The sequence below is a fragment of the Miniopterus natalensis genome, chromosome 4 (genome assembly GCF_054644295.1).
Source record: "Miniopterus natalensis isolate mMinNat1 chromosome 4, mMinNat1.hap1, whole genome shotgun sequence".
Taxonomy (NCBI): Eukaryota; Metazoa; Chordata; class Mammalia; order Chiroptera; family Miniopteridae; genus Miniopterus; species Miniopterus natalensis.
The window spans coordinates 53,350,649-53,375,554 of record NC_142084.1 but is presented as its reverse complement, the minus strand read 5'-3'; the positions used below and the strand labels follow the sequence as shown (position 1 = coordinate 53,375,554).

General features: G+C 37.0%; 1 protein-coding gene across 1 annotated transcript in view; it reads left to right on the top strand.

Annotated features, from left to right (window-relative positions):
• LOC107527530 (putative ATP-dependent RNA helicase DDX60) overlaps positions 1-24,906 on the top strand; it is an 80,458-nt gene that overhangs the window by 36,098 nt on the left and 19,454 nt on the right. The window contains exons 18-28 of the mRNA XM_016200307.2: positions 840-955; positions 1,776-1,918; positions 2,018-2,127; positions 8,318-8,422; positions 9,166-9,294; positions 10,583-10,707; positions 15,007-15,165; positions 18,071-18,218; positions 19,548-19,700; positions 21,991-22,095; positions 23,735-23,935. Coding sequence (XP_016055793.2) covers positions 840-955; positions 1,776-1,918; positions 2,018-2,127; positions 8,318-8,422; positions 9,166-9,294; positions 10,583-10,707; positions 15,007-15,165; positions 18,071-18,218; positions 19,548-19,700; positions 21,991-22,095; positions 23,735-23,935 — 1,494 coding nt within the window. The remainder of the gene's footprint in view (positions 1-839; positions 956-1,775; positions 1,919-2,017; positions 2,128-8,317; positions 8,423-9,165; positions 9,295-10,582; positions 10,708-15,006; positions 15,166-18,070; positions 18,219-19,547; positions 19,701-21,990; positions 22,096-23,734; positions 23,936-24,906) is intronic.

Genomic DNA, 24,906 nt, shown 5'->3' with positions numbered 1-24,906 from the left:
AAGGGAATTAAACAATTAAGCACACAGGTGACTATGCCGGCTCACATTGGTTCATGTTGGGAAGAAAAAGAGGGGGCTGTCACAACTGTAATAATGGCAGGGAGGCGGCAGGAGGACAACTCTGGAATGGACAGTCGGAAAAGTCTTTCTAATAGAGTGACATTAAGCTGAACTCTAAACAGGTTGAATAGAGGGAGTAATAGCTTTTTAAGCAGAAGGAACAAACATGTGAAAGCTCTGGAGTAGGAAAGTTCTGTTCAAGGAATAAAGAAAAGGCCGGTACGTCTGGAGCAAAGTTGGGAGCAAGATGGGTAAGAGGGGCTTGAGATGAAGCTAGAGAGACAAGCAGGGGCCAAAGTATGATCGGCATTATCCACCTTGTTAAGGAGGTTCTTTTTGTTCCACATGTAATGGGAAGATATTGAAGGGAGTTAATTAGGGAGATGGCCTACTCTAATTTCTCTTTTAGAGGCATCGTTTTGGCTGCAATGTGAGGGGCAGGAAGGGGGCCCTAGGAGTATAATCAAGAGGCTATTGCGGTGGTGCTGCGGAGATGTCATGGTGACCTGACTGCCCGTAGGCATGGAGAGAAATGCATAGATCCCAAATAAATTTTTGAAAGTAAGATAGAGAGGAATTACTGATGAATTTGTTATGGGGATTAGGGAAAATTTGTGTCAAGGTTTTTTATTGCCTGAATTTGACAGTATTTATATAAATTTGGCACTGTTTTTTAAAGGTAACAGGAAACTACGTATGACAATTCAGACTTCCATGTCTTATTTTCATGTGCTATTTTTAAATTAACTTTTTAATGGAAAATTTTTTGTCCTTAATAGGTCCATTGTCTTGGTGGAGAAATTGGAGCCGAAGTTTGGGAACATCTCCTTGTCATGATTCGATGTCCCTTTCTGGCTCTTTCGGCTACAATAAGCAACCCTGAACGTCTCACTGAGTAGGCATTAGGTTGCAGTTTGGATAGAATGGTTATCTATTTTGAACGTTTGAATATCAGACTTTCTATATGGGTTCTGAACTATTTCATAACTTTCTGGTGAATTTGTTAACTTATCTTATGGTATTTACGGAAAGAGTCTCTCTAGCACCTCCTGGCAAGTGCTGATCTAGGCCACACTCTATAAGGGAAAATCAGGGACTCTCCCAGCCAGATCTGCAATTGAATAAGAAATTTCCCCCACACCTCAAAAATGTTCCCCAGAACTAATTCATTTATGTTCCTTTTTTTGTCCTTCATCAAGAAATAAAAATAAAATGGAATGACACAGTCTCATGGACGTTGGGATTTCTTATATTGTCCCACTTTGTAGAAAGATAGCAAAGCCTCAGTAGTTGAAAGCCCCATATCATTTTGTCTTGGGGCTATTCTTTTGCCCACTAATAATAACAATTAGAGCAAAGACTCCAATGTACCAGGTACTGTGCCAAGTGTTTTGCATGGATCAATTTATTTTAAATGCCAACAACCCTTACGACTTACTACTTCTATTACTAATATTAAATAGAATTTCCAACACTACTATTATTATTTCCATTTTAAAAAGTAGGAAATAGGCATAGAGAAATTAAGTGATATAACAAGAGTCATAGCCAGTAGTAAGGAGCTTGGGATTCAGTCTCAATTTGTCAGGTTTCAGGCCCTATTCCCTTAAGTACAATTTTTAAAGCACATGACATTTTTCTTTATTAAAAATATTTTATGTCACAGAAAGTAGTTTCATGTTCTGCCTAAATAATATGCAAATTTATTTTTTAAGGTGGCTACAAACAGTAAAACGGTACTGGAAACAAGCAGACAATATAATAGAAAAAAATATTTCTTCTAAAAGAACTGATGGCCATCGCGGCAATTTTCACAAAGACTACTTTCAAAGGAAGCAGTCATATAAAGTTAGACTTGGTATGTCCGATGTATTCATGCGAGTTTCTTTCTTTACTGTAAAATTATTCCAGTCACTGTGTGTTCATTTACTTGGATATTCTTGCCCTTCATTCGTAGTGCTCTATGGAGAGAGATACAATGACTTAGAGAAGCATATATGTTCAGTAAGGCACGGTGACATTTGTTTTCATCATTTTCACCCCTGTGCCGCACTCACGACAGATCACGTAAGTAATACTTCAGCCATATTTGGTCTGAGTGATATAAAGTATATATCACAGTTGAAAAGATGCCTCATTGATACTTACCAGAATCGAGGTATAGATACTGTATAACAGATATTTAACTTTAGTTTTAAAACTTTAGTTTTTATTGGTTCCTCAGTGGTGTCTGCATCCACAAATCTAAAAAATGACTGAAATTTTTAACCTGAACTATTTTGGTTAATTTTATTTATTCTTAGACATTGTCTTTGCCTATTTTCTTTCTTCTAGTGCCCATGTCTATCTATCCACTTCTCTGAAACTAATTCTTCTCTTAGTGCAGCAACAAATACATGTGGACAATACCTAGCACATGTGAGAATCTGAGCACCATGAATTAAGTTAAACAAGGAAAAGAGACTTTTCACTAACTCACTAATCACAACATGGTTTTTTTGGTAGTGAAGCAATAAAATGGAGGTCTTAAGAGGACTTCATTTGGGGCACTAGGATTTGGGTGGGGGACGATTTCTTAATTTTTGTTGCATCATTTTCTTCCTTTCTCATCCTATTCCCTGGAATGAATCATTCAAGCTCTGGTTGCTTCTCAAAGTGATAACTAGCTTGTCTTCCTTCCAAGACCTGGCAAATTAAATATATTCTAAATTTTGTTGTCTTATGAAGCCTTGTAATGTGACAATTTTTAAGGCACATAAAACTTTAGATGTCATAGGAATTAGTTCCATGTTCTGCGTACATGGTATTTCTAGATCCACAAAGCTAATTTAGACAAATAAGTTATAAAGATAATTCTGATTTTGCTAAGTCTTTAGTGGCTTTCCTTTGGAAATGGCTAAATGCACATCTCCTAGCTTGGCTTCCAAGGTCTCCTATGACCTGACTCCAAAGTCCTTTCTGTTCAGCCACTTGATGTATCTTTCCTAGATGTCCTCATGATTTACATTGTTCCTGGAATATTTCACCCCAGATGCCAAATGACAGTTGTCTAGAACCTGTTTATCTTTTATGACTCTTCTAATGTGAAATCACTTTAGAATCCTGTGACTTTCTTAGCTGGATGTAATCTCTCCATAGCACCTTCTCTGTATTTCTTATATGACAATAATCATGGCCAGCTTGCTGCTAAAGTTGTTTACAATGCATGTCTTCATCATCTTACTAGAATAACTCCTTGAAGACAGATTTTTGTGTCCTTAGAGTTCCTAATAAGTTGCTATGTATATAAAAGTGTTCAATAACTTTATGTTAAATAAAGACAGCCAGCCTAAATCAAGCAATTACTAAAAATTTTATGTATTTTCTCTCTTTTAACAATCACAACAATTTTAGCCATATTAATATTCCCATTTTACATATGAGGAAGGTGAAGCATAGATAATTCAACTAAATAACTCACTGTTACACTAAGTGGTGGGGCTGGGGTGCAATCTCAGATTGATTTCAGAGCCTACTCTCTCATCTGCTTCCCAAGAATGGCCATCCCAGCTCTGTGTAGCCCAGTGTTCTGAATGGTCTATTGAACAACTACCTGAATGAGGGAATGTATGAGAATAACCATATAGCATTTGGGCTGTGATGCAATGACTTCTAACAGCAACTGAATGAATCCTAAGGACGGTGATTTTCTAATTGGATTTTATTATGAATGTTTCTCTTTTGTGTTGCAAAAGAGAAATACTGACAACATTTCAGTAACCTCACTCAGACCCCAAAACTAGAATATAGATGACAAGCCACACATAAATAATAAAAGATTTCTTTCTCTTTTTTCTTTCCCCCCATCATTACCTGACATTTTAAAAATAGCATAGTATTTTTTAAAATGATTTATTTTGGGTAAGATGGTTCAAGGCAGGTTATCTTGAAGTGGCAATGAGTCCAGGGGTTTGGAGTACTAGACAAGCTTGGCATTTTGGTTCAAGTGCCTTTCCTCTACTTTCAGTAGCTATTAATAGAATAACTGGAAAGCAGTGGAACTGCTACTGTGTGCTCTGACCCCATATGACTTCTGCAAAGGTCATGCTGCTGAATGAATCTCCTTAAGACTTCTAAACCTTTGCAACAGGAATAAGGCTTAGACCTTATTAACTATGTTGGACAGCTGTGTATGGAGCATGTGTTTATATACTGTGCTTCCTAAAGTAGCAGTGATAAAAAGCAAGTAGAACCTTCCAAATGAGCAAATTATTGCGTATTGTACTTCAGAAAGAACTGAGTGGCAAGAAAAAGCATAATAAATCATGGCAACATAGGGAGAAGAACCATGCACCTTGGTTGTTTCCTCTATAGCTCTGCCATAGAAGTGGTTTCGCAAGGGAAGGTGTGGGGCAGAATGAGTGAGCTGACCTTAATCCAGATGGGGTGAGAGATTGCCTTCAATCCATATCAGGCTTGCTTCTGGCAGAGCAGAGTTTGGCCTTTGCCACCAATTATGCCACACAGGAACAGCTGCTGGCTCCTGGAGCGGCTCCTAGCTCCAGGAAGTCCTTGAAAGAACTGTCGCCTCGCTCTGTTCAGCCTGGATCAGTGTTTACCATCACCAATAGAGTTAGAGGCAATGTGATTTGCAAAAATAACATCATGGTACAGTACTATGTGTTTATCAGTGAAGAATGACCCAAGTCTATGATTAAAAAAAAGAATTAAATTTGCACAGTGACATTGGTGCATAACATTATATAAGTTACAAGTGTACAGTTCTATAATACACAATGACCTTTTATTTCTCAACCTTTTCTTCCTTTTCTAGACTGGCTCAGTGTCTGCCAGCTCATTAGTTATTTTATGATGGAAAACAACCAAATTCAGTTCCCAGCCTATGGCCATAGAATTGGTAAAATGATTTTTAAAATTAAGAACCATAAGTTGATTAATCAATCACATTCACAGTTGAGGGATCAACTATGTGCTAGGTATTTTACTAGGCCTATTCCATATATTATTTAACTTAATTCCTACAACAAATCTATGTCATAGGCAGAATTGTCCTTCATTTTAGAAATGAGGAAACTCAGACTTTTGTACAAGGCTAAGAGATTTAAGCAATCATGAGCACTCTAGTGACCACAATAGATTTAAATCTTGAAAGTTATGATCATTCTTGGATTTATTTTATGTTTTTATTTTAATTTAGACAAAATAAGTTACCACTTTTGGGTAGTAATATATTTACATATAAAACTGTGTAAATTTAAGGTGTACAACATGTTGATTTGATTCATTTATATATTGCAATGTAATTGTCATTGCAGCCTTAGCTAAAACCTCAATCAAGTCACGGTAATTATCATTTCTTTTTGTGGTGGGAATGATTAGATCTCATCTCTTAGCATGTTTGATGTTTATAATACAGTATTGTTGTCTATAATCATTATAGTGTACATTAGATCTTCAGGATTTATTTATTTGCTACTTTTAAAAGTTTAAAAACATGTGCTGATGCATTTATCCTGTCTGATTTTACCACAGTGTGAAAGGTGGGAGTACAGATATTTTAATTCCTGTGTATGGACGAGAAACTAGCATTTATAGGTGGAATTAGAACTAGATCTAATTCAAAATCTACCAGCTTTCCATTCTACCAAACAATATTTTTTCAACCATGTTATATTTGGAATGGCTTTTTTAGCCCAGAACTTCCAAACCTGAATTTCATAACGTGTTAACAGCTATTTACAAAAACAAGTATCCTATTTTCAAATAATTTTGGAGAAATCTGCATGCTATAGTCCCTTCTTTGGGATTTAACTTTTCCAATGCAAAATATTGAAGTATATTTCTTTTTTTTTCGTTTTTTAAAATTTATCTTTATTGTTGAAAGTCTTACAGATGTCCCCTTTTATTCCCATTTATCCTGTCCACCTGGCATCCTCCCCAGGCCTTCTCCACATTATTGTCTGTGTGCATGGGTCATGCATATATGCATGTAAGTTCTTTGATTAAGACACTTGTGAAAACACAACCCCTCCTTTTCTTTTTTCTTTTTTTTGGGAAGGGGCTTATGTTTTTATTTTATTTAAAAATTGTTTTACTTTATTTTTATCGTTGACCCTATTACTGATGTCCCCCCTTTTCTTTTGAATACCTGTCAACATCTTGGGTATCATAGTCTCACAGGCAATTAAGTCATAGCAATAGTGGTTGAAACCAGTAGAAAATACTACAATGCAAACTTTTTGAGAGCAAGAATTTTTTTATTTATACTTTTAAAATATTTGTGGAAAAATTAATGGTGTACATATCCAGAAGGCTTAAAGTAGAACTAAGTCAGTGACCTGAGAAGTGTCCTTAGTGTCTTAAAAGTGATCTGATAGCCTTATTTTTATTTTTTGAATTTATTGGGGTGACACTGGTTAACAAAATTATGCAAGTTTCAGGTGCACAATTCTGCAATATATCATCTGTACATTGTATTGTGTGTTCACCACCCCAAGTCAAGTCTCTATCCATCACCATTTATCTCCCCTTTACCCTCCTCCATCTCCCCCACCCTTCCCCCAGGAATCACCACATTGTTGTCCATGTCCATGAGTTTTTTCTCTTTTTTGCTCTATCCCTCTACCCCTCCCACCACCCTGACAGCTGTCAGCCTGTTTTCTATCTATAAGTCTCTATTTTGCTTGTTAGTTCATTTTGTTCATTAGATTCCACGTATGAATGAAATCATATGGTAGTTGTCTTTCTCTGACTGGCTTATTTCACTTAACATAATGCTCTCCAGGAGCATCCATGCTGTTGCAAAAGGTATTATTTCTTTTTTACTGCCTCGTAGTATTCCACTGTGTAAATACACCACAGCTTTTTTATCCACTCATCTACTGATGGGCACTTGGGCTGCTTCTAAATATTGGCTTTTGTAAATAAGGCTGCAATTAACATAGGGGTTCATATATTTTTTTGAATTACTGTTTTGGATTTCTTTGGATAAATTCCCACAAGTGGAATTGCTGGGTCGTAAGGCAGGTCCATTTTTATGGAGTTTTGAGGAAACTCCATACTGCTTTCCACAGTGACTGTACCAGTCTGCATTCCCACCAGCAGCGCATAGGGGTTCCCTTTTCTCCACACCCTCGCCAGCACTTGTAGTTTGTTGATTTATCAATAATAGCCATTCTGACAGATGTGAGGTAATACCTCATTGTGGTTTTAATTTGCATTTCTCTGATGATTAGTGACATAGAACATCTTTTCATATGTTTTTGGCCATCTCTAAGTCCTCTTTGGAGGAGTGTCTATTCAGGTCCCTTGCTCATTTTTTAATTGGATTGTTTGTTTTTCTGGTGTTGCGTCGTATAAGTTCTTTATAAATTTTGAATATTAAACCCTTATCAGATGTATAATTTGCAAGTATGTTCTCCCATTTAATGGGTTGTCTTTTCATTTTGTTGATGGTTTCCTTTGCTGTGCAAAAACTCTTTAGTTTGATGTAGTCCCATTTGTTTATTTTTTCTTTTGTTTCCCTTTCCTGAGGGGATATATCAGAAAAAAATATTGCTTTGAGAAATGTCCGAGATTTTACTGCCTATGTTTTCTTCTAGCATTTTTATGGTTTCAAGTCTGTTATTTAAGTCTTTAATCCGTTTTTAGTTTTTTCTTGTGTATGGTATAAGAAGGTGGTCAAGTTTTATTTTTATTTTTTGTACGTATCTGTCCAATATTCCCAACACCATTTATCGAATATACTATTTTTAGCCCTTTGTCAACTATTAATTGACTATAGAGGCATGGGTTTATATCTGGGCTCTGATAAGCTTCATTTTAAAGTAGACTCAGCTCTGATCTTAGAACTTAAGCCAATCAACTTGGCCATTTTTAGCCTGGGTTGGTACTCAAAGCAAATAATCATGTTCATAGTTAAACCAATTTCAGTTTCAGCTGCTGGGTAGAGGTCTTGTTGTTTTTTTTGTCCAAACTGAGTCCACAAATATTTTAGCTTCCCAGTACTCTGATGTGAATTAAAACGTCTTAGAAAATAATACAAAAACTTTTGTGAGGCCTTCCCCCCCCTTTTATTTCAGTAAATCAGGAACACTCTTGGCTAGTATCTTGTTTGCATTTGGCACTTATCGGCATTTGAACATTTTAGCTAAGTGTTATTTCCAATGTCTTTGGGTTCATGATAGTGATTACAAGGCAAAGATTTGAACATAAGATAAAGGGAATATAAAAAATTTCAATTTTATTTTAATTGTAGATTGAAAGATATGGATTCCCTTCTGATCTTACCCTTTCACCTCGAGAAACCATCCAGCTTTATGATGCCATGGTTGAATTCTGGGAAAGTTGGCCCAGGGCCCAGGTAAATAATAATTATGCAATTAATTTGAATTCTACTATAGTAGGTGGTAACATTGCTGTTCAGAAAGACAAACTCTTACCCTTTCTAATCACTTGCAACTGATACGTGGTTGAGCATCCATCTATGAGTGCCTTTTGATTCCCGGTCAGGGCACATGCCTGGGTTGCGGGCTGGATCCCTAGGCGGGGGCGTGCAGGAGGCAGCCGATCAATGACTCTCATCATTGATGTTTCTCTCTCTCTCTCTCTCCCTCTCCCTTCCTCTCTCCAAAATCAGTAAAGACATAAAAAAAATAAATAAATAAAAGATAAAATATTAAAAAAAAAAAAAAAGATAAAATATAACTGCCCCTTCTCAGACATTCTTCTTTCTAACATTAAATGTTTTACTTCAATGAGATGGAATGTCACTGAATTCCTGAAAATATTTGTTCTTTCATTTTCTGAGATATTTTAGTGCCCTTTTCCATCTTGGATTTATAAACCTCCATTTCCTTTCATTGCACTCCCCTTCTTCCTCTGTGCCCTAGTTGCTTACTGTTTTCATCTATTTGGCTTTGCATTTTTTCTTTGAATAGTTCTTTCATTTAATTAGGTTTATGTACTAGAAACTATGGGGGGGAAAAAACTTCAACAGCCTGTGCTTTTGAGAAGTTTGTAATTCTGTTAATGAAATGCATAATTGAGAAACATCTTTGGATTTTCTTGCATGATTTTATCTAATGTTGTGGTATTTCTTTTAAGGAGTTTTGTCCAGAAAACTTCATTCACTTTAAGAATAAAATAGTCATTAAGAAGATGGATGCTAGAAAGTACGAAGAGAGCTTAAAGGCAGAATTTACAAGTTGGATTAAAAATGGCAATGTAGAGGAGGTAATTTTCATACATATTTTTGGTGAAGCATGCTATCTTCTTTGTGTTCTTGAGTTGCATTGTTCAGTCATTACTATTGTCTGTGTTTCTTTTTTATCTTTAACTTTCATTTTAGGATTTTAAGCTGAACATGAAGTCTAGTGATTCTGAGATAGAATAAAAAGAAAGGAAATTGGTCTTTGTCTCATTCTTTGTGCCTCCTAAAATATGTGCCAAAGGCTACTAGTTCCTGATAGGTGTTATAACATAAGAACAGAGGTGTCACTATCCACAGAGTATTCTTGGTGCTGTGGCAATATAGATATTGGAGTCACAATTAATAGTAGCTGAGAAGAATATTTTACTCTGTTGTTTGTTTTTTGTCTTGGACATTTTTAATGATTTTAATTTTAATTTGTATAACATATTTGTATAATAAAACCACCCAAGGTCATATAAGTTATGCATATTTAAAGTAAGTCGCTGGTCTTTATAGTTTGAAGTTTGCTTTATTGCCATATATTGAAGTTTCTGATTTGGGGGAGTGACATATGTTATACTTTTCTCATGTGATTTTTTTTCTATTATATTTTAACTTAGATTATCTTCCCCCATTCTTCTGTTAAATTATAAACATATAATTTACCTTTTTTTTTTTTTTAATCTTCATCCGATGACATGTGGGGTCTTTTTGTGTGTTTTTTTGTTTTAATTGATTTTTGAGAGAGAGGACGAAACAAAGAGAGAGAAAAACATCGATGTGAGAGGGATCAAACCACAACTTAGGTATGTGCCCTGACTGGGAATTGAACCCACAACCTTTTGGTGTAGGGGACGCTGCTCCAAGCAACTGGGCCACCAGGCCAGGGCTAATTTACTTACATTTTTCTTCTGCTTATTTTGTCATTAAAAGCCTTTAAAATGTATTTGGAAATGATTTTTCTATGTGACATGGAGAAAAACAGTTTCACCCCACCTTCTGTCATAGTGAAACCAGCATCATTCACTAACCTGACTGATTTGTGTTGCCTTAAAAAATTGCGTGTTGTATTGCACATATGCCTGTGTACATATATGTTACTGTCTATCATTTTGTTCTCTAGTGTATTGATTTGTGTATTTCTTTGAGGGTTTTTTGCAAAAGTTTATAATATATATAATTAATTATTATTATTTTTATCATATGTCATTTTAAAGAATCATAGCAACATAGATTAGACAGCAATGAAAATATTTTAGTCAAAAATAATAATTCCTTTCATTATTATGCAGAACTTCAAACAAATTATTTCTTTCTTTATTGCTGCAGGCCAAAATGGTCCTGATGAATCTTAATCCCAGTCCGGTTTCTAGTTCAGAAAACATGATAAAAATGTTTCCACTTCTTGTTGAAAAGCTAAGGGAAATGGAGAAGTTACCAGCGCTATTTTTTTTGTAAGTCATGTTTTTAATATGTAATTTTAAATTAAATTTATTGGGTATAAGTCATTTAAAATAAATTGTTGTTATTTGTAATTGGTATTATACTCATTACTTTAAGTTGAGGAAAGTTTTAGTAACTTTACTGTTGTAATATAATATTCATTACTATTTTGGGGGCCCATTTGTTATCAGAATGAATATTTAAAAACATACCTCTCTAGGTTAATAATTAATAAAATATTTTTACTTGTGCTATTAAAAGTTACCTTCTTTATTTAGTTCCCTTCTCCATTTCTTGTTTTCTTTTTACTGTTGTATTTTTATCTAGATCTTGTTAAATACCTGGGTTGAGTAAATACCTAAGTTTAGTAAATACCTAGGTTCTTTGCAAAACAAATTGAATGTTTATGTGCACAAGTATCCCACAAAATTAAAACATCCTTACAAGGAGCTAGAATATTTATTGGTGGGATATTTTATTGTTTTTAATTTATAGTTACGAGAACTATAACTTGCAAGCACTGATACTTGGATAAATGTTATATTGCTATAGCATGAAACAGCTTAAAATTGAATATAATAGTCTAGTTTTAATAAAGTATAAATTATACCAAAGTATAATTTATTAATTAAATAACACTATATCCTGCATATTGATCATACATTTTGGGATCAGAATAGAATGTTTTATTTACTTTAGACAATTTCAAACTACTTTAAGCCATGGGAGCTTTAGATAAATAAGGCTACAGAATCTTGCTCAGCTGGCAAAGTTTAATGAAGTTTGTTCACACATAAACAGACATATAGTAATGAATCATAATTGGTGATGTGTATTTAAAATAATGATGATAATTGAATGTATAGTTGCATTTGGAGAATGCAATTAAATTGTTCCTTTACCTTTAGAGACAAGAAAAATAAAAATTTGAACCACCAAGAAGTTACAAGCTCACGTACTTTACTTTCAAACATGGCTACAGGTTTTAGTTAGAAACAAACATAATTCAGTACCTTTGGGATATTTCTAAAAGCCTAATTGCAAAATAGAAATCCAAAAGTAGCTGGATTCATTATTTATATAGATATACAAAATTAAAATATTTGAAAGTACAGTATTTCACAAAAACATCAAAGGTTTAATTCTGCTTGAGGACCTGAATCTTGGCACATCTTTATGGAATTTTAGGATCTCTAAAAGGCATACTGTGTAAATCCTTGTGTCATTGGTGAAAGTGGGGTATTGCTTTCTTCACTGAGTGCTGAGATATTGTAGAAGCAAAGCCAGTGTCCAGAATTTCCGTTCCATGTTGGGACTGGGTCCAGTTTAGCATCAGGCTAGTTGCTGTCCCTCAGTCCATTGTGTGGGGTCCGCATGGCTATGGGCCACGTGGGCGAATGCAGGGGAGCCAAGGAGTGTGCCGCCTGCACCTAGAGTCCCAAGAGAACCGAGAGAGGCCAAGGGAGCAAACCAAGAGAGTGAACTTCTTTGTTTAAAGGATTAAATATTCCAAATCTTCCCACCCTTGCAGTGGCCATGCCCATTCTGGCCAATGACCTCTGTTACCAGGTGTGATGGACACAAGTACCCCTCTGGTTCCCCTGTCCCCCAGCTTTGCTGGACATGCATCTCTTTTTCCCCTGTCCAGTTCCTTCCCCCAGAGATCTGCTGGGAATAGACTGGTGGTTCCCTGGGGAATGTTAAACTGCAGCTTCCTGGCAAAGCTGCACAATTGACATGCCTCTAATATTTGGCCTTCCCTTTGCTCCTTTCCAGTTATTAATAACTAGGTTAACGACAACGGTACCACTTGGTCTTGTACAGTTTTATTTAGTCCTAAGTCCAGGCCGTCAGCAAATTCAAGGCTTTGTCAGGGCTCAGTCTGTACCTCTGGGAGCTTTTCATATAGTAGCATACCTGTCAACCTTCTCCACTCTGGTTTCTGGGGGGAAAAAATGCATGGAGCATGGTTAGTATTTAGTGGCAGTATTAGCATGTGCTTAAGAGCACATTCTTCATGGTCAGGCCCAAGTCTGGAGCTTACCTCGGCTCCCTCTTCGCTCTGTCACTTCTAGACAGTTCCTTAATAGCTTGGAGCCTTAGTTTCCTCGTTTGCAAAATGAGATGATAAAAATAATACATAGGGTCGGGCGAGAATTAAATAAAAATAAATTATGAAATCACTCAGTACTTTAACATATTATTGGCTAAGGTCCAATCTCTAGATCACATTTGTTCTGTATAGGTTATCAGAGAGATTTAAGAGGAAAAATTATTTCCAAGTGATCCATTATAAGAAATGAAGTACTATGATGAAAAGGACATTGCTTAATACACAATATGTGCCCAGACCACAGTAGCTTGTATTTATGTAAAAAGAGAAGCACCATAATGTCAAGGTGAAGAACATCGGCTTGGAGGCCAGGCTCTGCTGCGTACATGCTGTGGGATTTTGAGCAGGTCACTTAATCTCTTTATGTCTCCATTTTCTCATGTGAAAAATAGGGGTCATCATAGTGCCTTCCTCATAGAGACGTTGTACTAAATGAGTTCATATATTTAAGACATTTAGAATAGCGTCTGACAATAGTCAGGATAATGTTTACTGTATTTATTATTTTGTCTACTACATGAAATGTCTTGCCATGTGGCATAGACTGCCACTTTCTTAATCCCTCCTTCACCAGTGTATCGATTTATTTACTCTCCACCAGCTAATATTTCGTCTTCAGGCTAGTTCTGTAAAGACTTTAGAAAAGCCCTTTGTCTTACAATTCACATTTGAAAAACTTTACTGTGTAGACCCGACCTATGATGAGCCGTGGTTAGTATAGCGATAATGCCTGTTGGCTTCTTCCTGGCATTTTTCTAATAAAGCATTATCAGGGAAGAAATCTTAAGTGAGTGTGTTTCAGTCTTCTTGTCAAAAGCCGTAGCTGCCTGAAACAGAGCAATGTATGTGATATGAAGGTAAAGAATGTTGGTTTTACTTGCCCTAGAAACATTGTCCTCTTCACACACAGGAGAATTTCATCTGTAGCAGTTTGCCTAGTTAATTGTTCAGGTCTGAATGGGCCAAATGGCTACAAGGGGACTAGTGTCTAGTTTAAATACCAAAGTGCCAGGAAGTCTGGACCACTATCTCCCTTGGCATTTACATTTCAAAAGATATAAAGCCCAGACCCTTGATTCATTTGTGGATTGTAAAGGCCAGCAGCCTCTGGGGTTCATCTGCTCTCTGGACAGAAGTAGTGACATTCTAGAAGTTCAGGGAAGAAACTAAGATTCTAGAACCTAAGATTCTCTCCATCCTGCCTAAAAGAGCAAAATTTTACTGTATGATCTCACTTCTATGTAGAACCTAAAAAAGCCCAACTCCTAGAAAAAGAGAGTAGATTAATGATGGTGAGGGACTAGGGAAGGGGTGGGGTGGAGTGATGGAAAAGAAATGAGAAGATGTGATCAAAGGTGCAAACTTCCTGCGATAAGATGAATATGTTCTGGAGATCTAGTGCTCCGCATGGTGACTGTAGTTAACAATACTATATTGTGTACTTCAAAGTTGCTAAGAGTAGATCTTAAATATTCTTACCACACGCACACGTGCGCACACACAGGGTAACTGTAAGGTGATGGATGTGTGAACTAATCTAATTGTGGTCATTTTGCTATGTATACATGTATCAAGTCATAGTGTTTTATATCTCAGACTTATACAATGTTGTATGTCAATTATATCTCGATAAAACTGGAAAAAAACAAAGAAGGCACTAAAATTCACAAAAGATTTGGCTATCAAGGAATCTGAACTTAAAAATATTTACTTAATAGTAGGAGCCTTTGACTCTGTTATGGGTAGACCTAAAGATCAGTACAATTAAATACAAGAACTACAACAACAATAAAAATAAATAAAATAGCAAAAATTTTTTGTTTAAAAATTTTGCCCCCTCATTTTTCATGAGGGTAGGGAGGCATCACTCTTCCACATATAAATAGAGAAAATGCATTGTCTTCTGTCCCTTGCCTCTGGAGTGTCTGACGACTGCACAGGAGAAGTTTCCATGGGCTCTCATTGCTGTCGCCCAGAGGGGCCACAGAGGCCAACTTCTTACGTGTTATAAGGTAGCTAGTTACTAGGGAGTCTGCTGACCCAGTACACCTTCTGCGCCTATTTAGGATAAAACTGATAAAGATGGATGTTAAAAACTCAGTAGGTCTATGACAGGATGATCGCAGTAGATGGAACTATGACTGCATTGTCGTTACGTATTATTTTCAAGGCAAGCATTCTCTTCGTTTGTTTCCAGATTCAAGGTAGGAGATGTGGAGAAGAGCGCCCTAAGTGCGAGCAGTTTTTTGAAGACGAAACAAGAGAGAGAAAGGCCCCCCAGCGCCGATAAAGAAGCCTATGACATGGCTAACAAACTGCAGAAGGTCAAAAAATCCATTGAGAAGCAGAAGATAATGTAAGCGTTTAACTAAGCCAAGTGGCGGTGGAAAGGTGAAAGTACTTCACAAGTCCCAGTAGGCAACATACGTTGCAGGTGTTACAAAGAAGTTCTAGTTATTGTTTGGGCGTGTTTGCCAATTAGGTAAATTTAGGTGAGAGAACAGGGTGAAGATAAATGGCAATGATACTTATATATTTCTAAGTCGCACAGATCAGTGTCCTTGAGGGCTTGGGAAAGGCAGGATCACAGCCTGGAGTATAGTTAGACTATATACCTGACATGATCATTTTTCAAAAGAAGCCCCTCTTTGATACCCAGTGACTTCCTCTCAGTCAGTCCTTAGAAGGCTTAAACAGTCTACCCACAGTGCTTTGGGCCACATCATAGAAGTGTCACTGAGGTACCAGCACAGTAAGTAGCAAAGACTGAGCTTGAGAGTGGATTAAAATGCCAATTTTATGCACGGTAGAACTTTGCTCTTTTGACTCCTCTTTCTTGTTCTCGGTGTCTAATTCTGACACCTCCCGTCCAAAATATTTATTCTCTTCATTATTTTCTCCACCTTTAGTCACTGTCTGGTTTAGATGCTCATCACGCCTTCCTTACAGAGATCGTTCTTGGGCCCCAGAGCCCTCTAGCGAACCAAGGATCTTGCTAATACCAAACTGATTAAATCATCTCACACTCCATGCTGTCTGCCTTCTTCCTTGCTTAGGACGTCCAGACAGAGACACCATAGGAGGTGTCAGCCTTTTCATTAGCTAAACTCCTGATTAGGCAACTTTTCTTCAGGTCGCTGGAAGCCACCATTTTCAAGTTGAATTACTGACAAATAATTGAAGCTATAAAAATATAAAGAATGTTTTAACGCCTTGTTTAGCCTCATCATTCTACTGAGAGTGCGTGGGGGCCCTGTCCTGGGCCCTGTGCTTTGGAGAGCGCCTCTCTGGGCCTCCCCCATCTGTGTCCGTCCCCATAAAACTGTGTCAGTGGAACTTAGAAGGCATGTCACCTGGAGCTCCCTCTCACCCTTTTAAATTCCAAGTTGTTATGGAGCTATATTTGTCAAGGTAGGAGGATGGGCTGTATTATTTGACAGTTTATAACCTTGATTTGAAACTTATAATAGGCCTCCATTAGTACTCCGTTCCACACTCCACAAACATTAGGGCCGGGCCTTTCCAGAGTCTTGGCCTTCTCTCCTGGGTTAAGGGTAATGTTACTTGGAAGTGAGAACATTTGATGATGGTGTACAAGTGAACCCATCTCCTCATATTTGGAGTTGTCTTATGTGCACAGGTAAGAGACAAACCAAAAAATCTAAGGAAGGCTAAGCGATCTGGGTATCTCTAAAAGGCTATTACCCTGGAGTAAAGGATAATTCAGCCTGATGTCACAGAGTTATCTAAACCAGGGCTCACGGAGTGATGGCGTAGGTCAGAGTCCCTAGTAGCACCGGCTGAGGGGAGTATCTGTGTAAGAGATTTATTGAAGTGGTGTGCTCACGAGGGACTGTGAAAAAGTGAGGCGAGCAAAAGAGGGAAGGTGAAGAAGATTAGCCAGGGTGTGGGTTTTGCTAGATATTTCCTGAGCCGGGTCCAACAGAGAGATCTGGGGGCACCATAGAACTGTCCCAATTTGAGTCAAAGGTGGCTGACTTTTGTACATCCTATTAGTCCGTCACTGGCTGTGGGCCACTTCCCCATTACCAAGAGAGGTTGTAACCTTCCAGGAATTTCCAGGAGACTTGTCAATCGAGGGCAGTTCTCTAGGGAACGGAGCAGCCAAGAGCCCTTAGCAACCAAACTCATAGCAGCTGTAGCATCCACCACAAGGAGAGAAGGAGAATGGCCTACAGTTGGCAGTGCGGAGCAAGGACACCTACCTTACCTACAAGCCTAGCGCTGCGAAGGCTGAGAAAGAAAATGATCATCACTAGCAAATAGACCGCTTTAGCAAGGGGGCGCGGGGTCATGTAGAAGAAGTGGGTTTGGCAAGAGGCTCCTTTTAGAAAGAGGGAAGGAAACATTCAGAGAAAATATGGGTACATTCAGCAAATTTTTTGATAGGGACAACAAATTTCAAAGGCCAATGAGGAGTACATTAGAGGATGATGATTGAGTCAGGATAGTGCAGATATATATCGGAGTGAATATCTGGGTCATAAGGAAGATTTGGGAAGTTTTGGGCTTCATATAGTGGTCAAATCTAACTATTCATTATGTCATCGGAGAATTGTGCAGGTGGAATTTCTCCGCTGCTCGTGGAAGTGGGGTTCTTACAATATCTTGAGAAAAAGAATTTTCTAAGACTTGCACGGGAGAATGAGATGTGGTAGAAAGGTTTATTCACGTGAAATTATATCCCTTGGTTTCTAAAGTCCCATTTCCCTGGAAAAGGTGCAGCTGGGGGTTCAGCAGAGCTAAAAGCAAAGTTTCCATTCCATGGTGGAGTTCAGTCCGGCAGAGCATCAGGCTAGTTGTCATCCATTAGTCCATTGTACGGGGACCACATGTCCAAGAGCTATGTGGGCAAATGCAGGGGACTGTGCCCCCGCAACAAGTGAGCCAAGAGCGGGAACTCCCTTTGTTTAGGAGTTAAGTATCTCAGATTTCGCACCCTTGCAGTGGCCATGCCTACCTATTCTAGCCTATTCTGGCCAATGACTAGCTCCCAGGTGTGACTGATAAGTAAGCACCTTCCCATGCCACCCAGACCTTACTGGGCACGCATCTATTATCCAGTCCCTTCCCTCACTGCTCTGTAGGGAACAGGCCTGAAGAATGTTAAACTGCAGCTTCCTGGCACAAATGGCATGCCTATATTACCTGGCCTTCCCCCTTCTCCCTTCCTGTTAATTAATTAATAACTGGGTTAATTACAATGCTATCATTTACTTAAAATTTATTTTTATGAACAGAGATGAAAAAAAACAGAAGAAGTCCAGAAATATGGATAAAAGCCTAATATACGAAGCTGAACATAATAATCTACTCAAGAGTCTAGAGAAGAACCTGGAAATCCCTCAGGAGTTCACATATGCTGACCGAAAAACAGTGGATTCCAAGGTGAGCACTTCCAATGAAACAGTTCTCTAGGAAATTATGTCACTCACCATCCATTACTTCTCAGTGACAGACTGTGTGGAAAGTAATAACTAAAAGAAATCTCTACCAGATTAAGTATCTCTGTGTATGACCTCCTGGCTATACATAATTCTTAAGGGCTCTGCAGGACATGTCTAAAAAGGACAGGATTAGGATCTATAGATTATTTCTTGTTTGTTAACATTAACCCCTGAGAGTGCCTGCCTTTCCATGATTTGTTTCTGTGATAACCTTTTTCACAGCTTGAATTCTGGACTTCAGTCTTACATGCCTCATATAAATATTTGGGTACCTGTGGCCCAGTATACTTTAAATAATATACGCAGAATCTCTCAAAATCAGAGGCTTTTTATATTATAATCAAAATATTCCACCTAAAAGCATTAAAATATCTACAAGTGGTATGCCATTTCTTCTTTAAAACATTTTTTAAAATAAAATAATTCATTGTTTTGGTAGACAAATTAGGAACAATAGAAGCAATGCCATCAATCAGAATTAATCATTGCTCTACCAGATGAACCTTTTGTATGTTTTACTTGTGACTACACACAAATACATACGCACAAAAAGTATGGATATTTATACAGTGTATGTATATCTATTCCATTGTATACATTCTTCTGTAAACTACATGGTCTCTTCCTTTTTAAGAACCATGTATTTACATCATTATTTTTAATAGATCCTATTGTATGGATGACTGACTATACAACTAAAGTGCTTTAGGGATTCTTTTTCTCATCATAAGCAATGTTTATCTTTGTATATATAGCTCTGTACACAAGTGGATTTCCTCCTTAGGGCATAAATAGTTTTAAGGCCATTTGTGACCAATTTACAGTGAGAAGTAAGCATTCCTAGACCATATAGGGTAAGGAACCTGGTCTTTTGGGATCTCTCTCTCTCCCTCCCTCCCTCCCTGAGAACTCCTAAGACTCCACTAGAGAGCTGACCTCTCTCAGGCAGGAGCAGGTCACGCATTCACGCATCCCCTGAGTCTTTCATCTACCGCTTTGTCAGTACTTCCCACCCCTGAAGCAGTAGGGGGGTGGGGGTGGGGTGAAACAGTATAAGATTTTCTGCTCAGAGATTTGGAAATGTGTCCTATAGTTACTGTGACTGCCATAAAATGTTCTTTGTACTCATGTTGAGTCATTTTCAAACAGTTGCATCATGTAGCCAAATTATTGCATGATATGCCTGCTATTTTCATTTAACACTTTTTATTGATTTAAATGAAAATTAGATAAAAATTATCAAAATACTTAAAACTCTTGCTTCTTTCAGTTTTTACAGATGGTGTTTGATCGAGTAAAATTCTCAAGAAAAGGTGCAGAACTGAAGGATTTGGCAGAAAGGGGTATCGGATATCATCACAGATGTTTGAACGCCAAAGAAAAACAGTTAGTTGAAATTCTTTTTAGGAAAGGATATATTAGGGTAGGTAAATATTTTCATTCTTAAATTTGAAGCTGTGCCTACATACAACTGAATACCCATGAAAAGTGGGAAATAACCGCTTTTTTTCTCATCCAGTTATGTCTTTTTAAGTAACCCTTGATATGACCCATCTCATTAAATTGAGGGAGAAGGTTTGAAATTTATCATTCAGTTTATCTCTTTCATGAAGTTAAAATAGCCCCTAAAAAGATACTTTTCCAAATATTTCTATAATTAAATTGCCTATGCTGATCTTAGAACAACCCCTTCCTTTTTCATTCATAGTGTCTAGGGAATTTTGTCAGCTGTTCATATAATTTTAGCTATAGACATTCTCTAATGAGCTTGGACAACATTTTTGATAGTGCTTTAATCAGATCTTTTCTCAAGTTAGCTAAAAAAAGAGCAAGAATGTGTCACTTCCTGCTGGCCCAGTGCATATCTTGGCAGAGTTCTTAGATGTGTCACTCCTAAATGCTCTCTCTTATTACTGATAGTGGACAAGAGGAAGATTTCCTGAAATAGCTTGCAAACCAAACTGTTGTTATGTTTTATTTATGTCCCATGAAGATGCATGGGGACAGTATGGATAAATTCACAAAGAGGGTTTGTATAATTGCCTAGTAATTTAGATCTTTAACAATATTTAAAAATAGACAACTTTTCAAATTATTCATATTAATTTTTTATATGATGTACTTTACATTTATATGTGTGTGTAGAGAGAGAGAGAGACTGACAGAGAGAGAGACTGAAAGAGAGAGAGAAAGATTGAGTTTGAAATTGATTTTCCTACTCTGGGTAGTATCTTTTAATATTAATAAATAAATGTGAGGAAAATCTGACACCATAATTAAAGGGCAAATTTGTAATTGGAAAAAAACTCCAAAATATAGCATTAACAACTTTCCTTAGCTTTTCTCTTTAACAATAACAAGTTATTTATTTATTTTATTTTTTATCTTTATTTTATTTTTTATCTTCACCCAAGGGTATTTTTTTCCCATTGATTCTTTAATGAGAGTGGAAGGTGGAAGGGGGAAAGGGGGGGGGGGAGAATGAGAAACATCAATGTGAAAGAGATACATCAATTAGTTGCCTCCAGCACGAACCCAGACCAGGCCAGGATCGAACCTTGACTGGAATCAAACCCGAGACCCTTTGGTGGGCAGGCCGATCCTCTAATCATTGAGCAATACTAGCTAGGGCTATTGATTTATTTTAAAAGTCAATAACTGGGGACAAAAATGTTCTGCATGATTATGAATTGAGGGAAAGAGGCACAGTTATTTTGATCAGTATATCCTGTGTCTAAAATAGTACCTGTTAAATAGTAGTTGCTACATTCTGATAGAAAAGTGATGAAGAAATAGTGATAGTTTTAAAAAGAACACATTTTTAAAAAGGTATTTTATCTAGTTATATTCTAAATTTAGTATTCTTACTTTTTTCATTTTTATTAATACTTTGTTGCATTTAAACATACATATAGATCTCTGTTACAGAATAATTAGAGAAAATTGCCTCATATACTTAAGCATTAACATTAACCATGGCACATTTGATAATCAATACAAAGGGAAAGAGAGGGCAATTAGAAATATCAAGCATAATATGAAAAAATAAGCAAAAGTGGATTGTGTAGTAAACTTTAAAGTTTGCTCTACAATTTTCCTGGTCAGTTATGGCAATTCAGGGAAGAAATGGAACTTCACTTTCCTCTTATTATTTGGGTATGTTATTGCCTTAGAAATAACCTTCACAAATAAATTATAGTGATGAAGTAGGCAGTTGCCCAGGGTTTGTAAAAACATTGTTACCTTCTCATAGGGAAATTCCCCTTCCCTTTTAGTCATTTGTTAAAGAAATACTTCTCCTGTGCAGGTCCTCAGTGTAGGGATATAGTGCTAGATGGGGCTTGGGAAGTCTGGTGCAGGACAAGTAAACAAATAATATTGCTCGAGTTAGTCATTAATGCTATGAAGAGAAACATTGTAGGATAGGGAAATAATGATGACAAGGATAGTTATTTTGAATATTATAGGCCATGCATTTCCCTTTACATTTGAGCAGAGAACTGAATAAACCAGATGAAAGACTATTTGGAAAAGAATGTCATGTGCCCAGCCAAAAGTGACCAGTACGATGGCCCTGAACTGGGAATGTGCTTGATGTTTTTGTGAAATAGCAAGAACACCACTGTGGTTTCATTGAAGTTCAAAGTTCCGTAACTACATGGCATTTTTTAGAAATCCTATTTTGTGAGGTAATTGTTTTATTCTCTTTCTAGGTGGTGACAGCTACCGGGACACTTGCTTTAGGAATCAATATGCCTTGCAAATCTGTGGTTTTTGCTCAAAACTCTATCTATCTCGATGCTTTAAATTACAGACAGGTATTGTGATATGCATTAATTCTCTATGGCATTACTAAAATATGGCCATAAGATAGTAAAAAATAAAATAAATAAAAATTAGCCTTTAGTTTACAAACATGCTGCAATTTATGGGCTAGCGCACCATGACATGTCTTCATGCCTGACTTCCAGTTTTAGCTGTAGTATAACCAAAAGCTCATGAATTTGGGATTACGTGACCATCATAACCAGATATATGACCTCGGGTGAGACATGCAAACTGCCTGATCCTTCTTATCTCCAGAATAAGAATGATAATTACTATTTCATAGCATTTGCAGGAATTAAATGAATTGATGTACAGGGAAGAGACACATTGAAGGTGCTCCGTGAGCATTTACTTGCTCATTGACTGTACACATGATTTTGTTCTGTGCAGCTATCTTTAATGCTTCTTTCTTCTTTGCTGCTGATACAAATCAATTACCAAGCCCATTTCCTTAGTCTCCTATAATGGTATTTAATTTTTGCCTTGCAATTTATTTTCCACCATCGTTCATCAGACATTCTTCACCTTGTATTATTCAAACACTTTTCCTAACTTTCACTTCTCCTTACTCAAATATGTCCTGTATGTGGTGTAGTTTGTCTTCAGACGGTTTCCCTGCTCAGGAACATTGGATGCATATTTTTGCTGGAGGCATCAAATTTAGATATATCAGCCAACATTCAAGTTTTTATCAAAGTGCCCCACCTCCCTTCCTCTCTAAACACTTCTAATCTCCCTATAGCCCTTGTTCCTTGTTTCCCCCACTGTACCAAGCCCCGTCTTTTAGCTTCTCCTCCTGCTTCTATGCTATACATAAACTCTCCTCCCATATCAACTTTGAGAGTCTCATACTTAGGGCTCTGCAGCCAGGGTGTTCAGATATTTCAGATAATGAACTTGGGAGTCAAAATGTCAGGATTTGAATCCTGGATGTCCCAAGCAACATCCTGGTTGTTTGCCTATGGGCAAGTTTCGTATATTCCCCACGTCCCAGTTTCTGCATTGTAAAATGGGGGTATGATTAGATTTACCTCATATAGTTGTGAGGTTTGTATAGAAGATGTTTCAAGGACTTAGCATGTTTTAAGCACTTAAAATGCAGAACTAATATAACTTCTATAAAGAGTATGTTCTTAACTTGCTTTTTTACAAGTAGTATTTCTGTCTTTTATCTCACTCATATATTTTCAATTTGTGCCCAGTTTTTATGGTGACTTGTAAGTCAACAAACTTGTCTGTGAGAGAGAGAGTGAGAGAGAAAAGAACAGGGAGGGGGAGAGAAGAAGACAGAGAATTGGTATAAGTTAGACTGTAAATAAATTTGAAATGAGTGAGCGTCTAGTCTTTTTTCTTGTTGCATTTTGTTTCTTCTATATATTATGCAAACATCTAGCACAGTTTTTGACATGAAATAAGTATATAATAATGATAAATGTCTGTTTTTAGCTCTGTCTCAGCTTTGGTAAATTTCCTAAGGGCTACATCATTGGATTTTACTTTCAGTTACTTAATGGTGGTACATAGGCTCAATTTCCTTGTTCCAACCCAATTGGCTTGATTCTAAACGTGATGTTAAACATATTTAAGTAAGTTTTACACTGTTATTTTACACTGTTATTCTGTTTCCAGATGTCTGGACGTGCTGGAAGACGAGGTCAAGACCTGCTGGGAGATGTATATTTCTTTGATATTCCATTGCCCAAAATAGAAAAACTCATAAAATCCAATGTTCCTGAGCTGAGAGGACAGTTTCCCTTCAACATAACCCTGGTTCTGCGACTCATGCTCCTGGCTTCGAAGGGAGATGACCCAGAGGACGCCCAGGCAAAGGTACTGTGCTTGATATTTTCTAAGGCAGAGCGTTCATTGCTAGCCTGACTGCTGTCAGGGCTGCTGTTCTCTTAGAAGTCCAGAGCAATAACTTTCCGTTTCATCAGTCTTTAATGCTTTGTACTATCTTGAATAATGTAGAATTGGGACTGGAGGGTCTATTAGTTTTGTTTGTCTCTTCTACCAATCATAAGCTTTGTGGCTGGAAATCACCCAAGATTATGATTTTCATGTGATAGACATTGTTCTGTAGTAGTTAAGGGGTGCTGGCTATGGATTTAAAAGACCTGGGTTAGACTCCTGTTTCCACCATAAGAAACAAAAAGATTTGTTTTTATGATTTTGTAATAAAAGATTACTTTTTATAAAAATTAACCCAAGCTCATCCAATAATATTTGGATAATGAAGAAAGTTGAAAGAAAAAAAAAACACCTATACCTAGTTCTACTATTCAAAGACAATTACATTATCATTTTGGTCATTTTATTTATTTATTTATGTTTTTATTAATTTATTTTTTATTATTTTTTTAATGTTTCTTTATCTTTATTGTTGAGAATATTATAGATGTCCCCTTTTTATCACCTGTGATCCTCTCCACCCCACATCCATTCCACCCCAGGCTTTCCCCATGGTCATTTTAAAGTCTTTTTTTTTTTTTTTTTTAATATATCTTTATTGATTTCAGAGAGTGGAAAGGAGAGGGAGAGAGAAAGATAGAAACATCAATGATGAGAGAGTCATTGATCGAGCCCGCAACCCGGGCATGTGCCCTGACCGGGAATCGAACCCTGATTGCCTGGATCCTAGATCCACGCTCAACCACTGAGCCACACCCGGCCAGGCTAAAGTCATTTTTCTAGGCATATATGTGCATTTGTTTTTTGGGGCTTGGGGTTTTTTTTTGCATTTGGTTTATAAACACCATTTTATATTTATATTAAATTGGACTTTAGAATATAGTTATAAA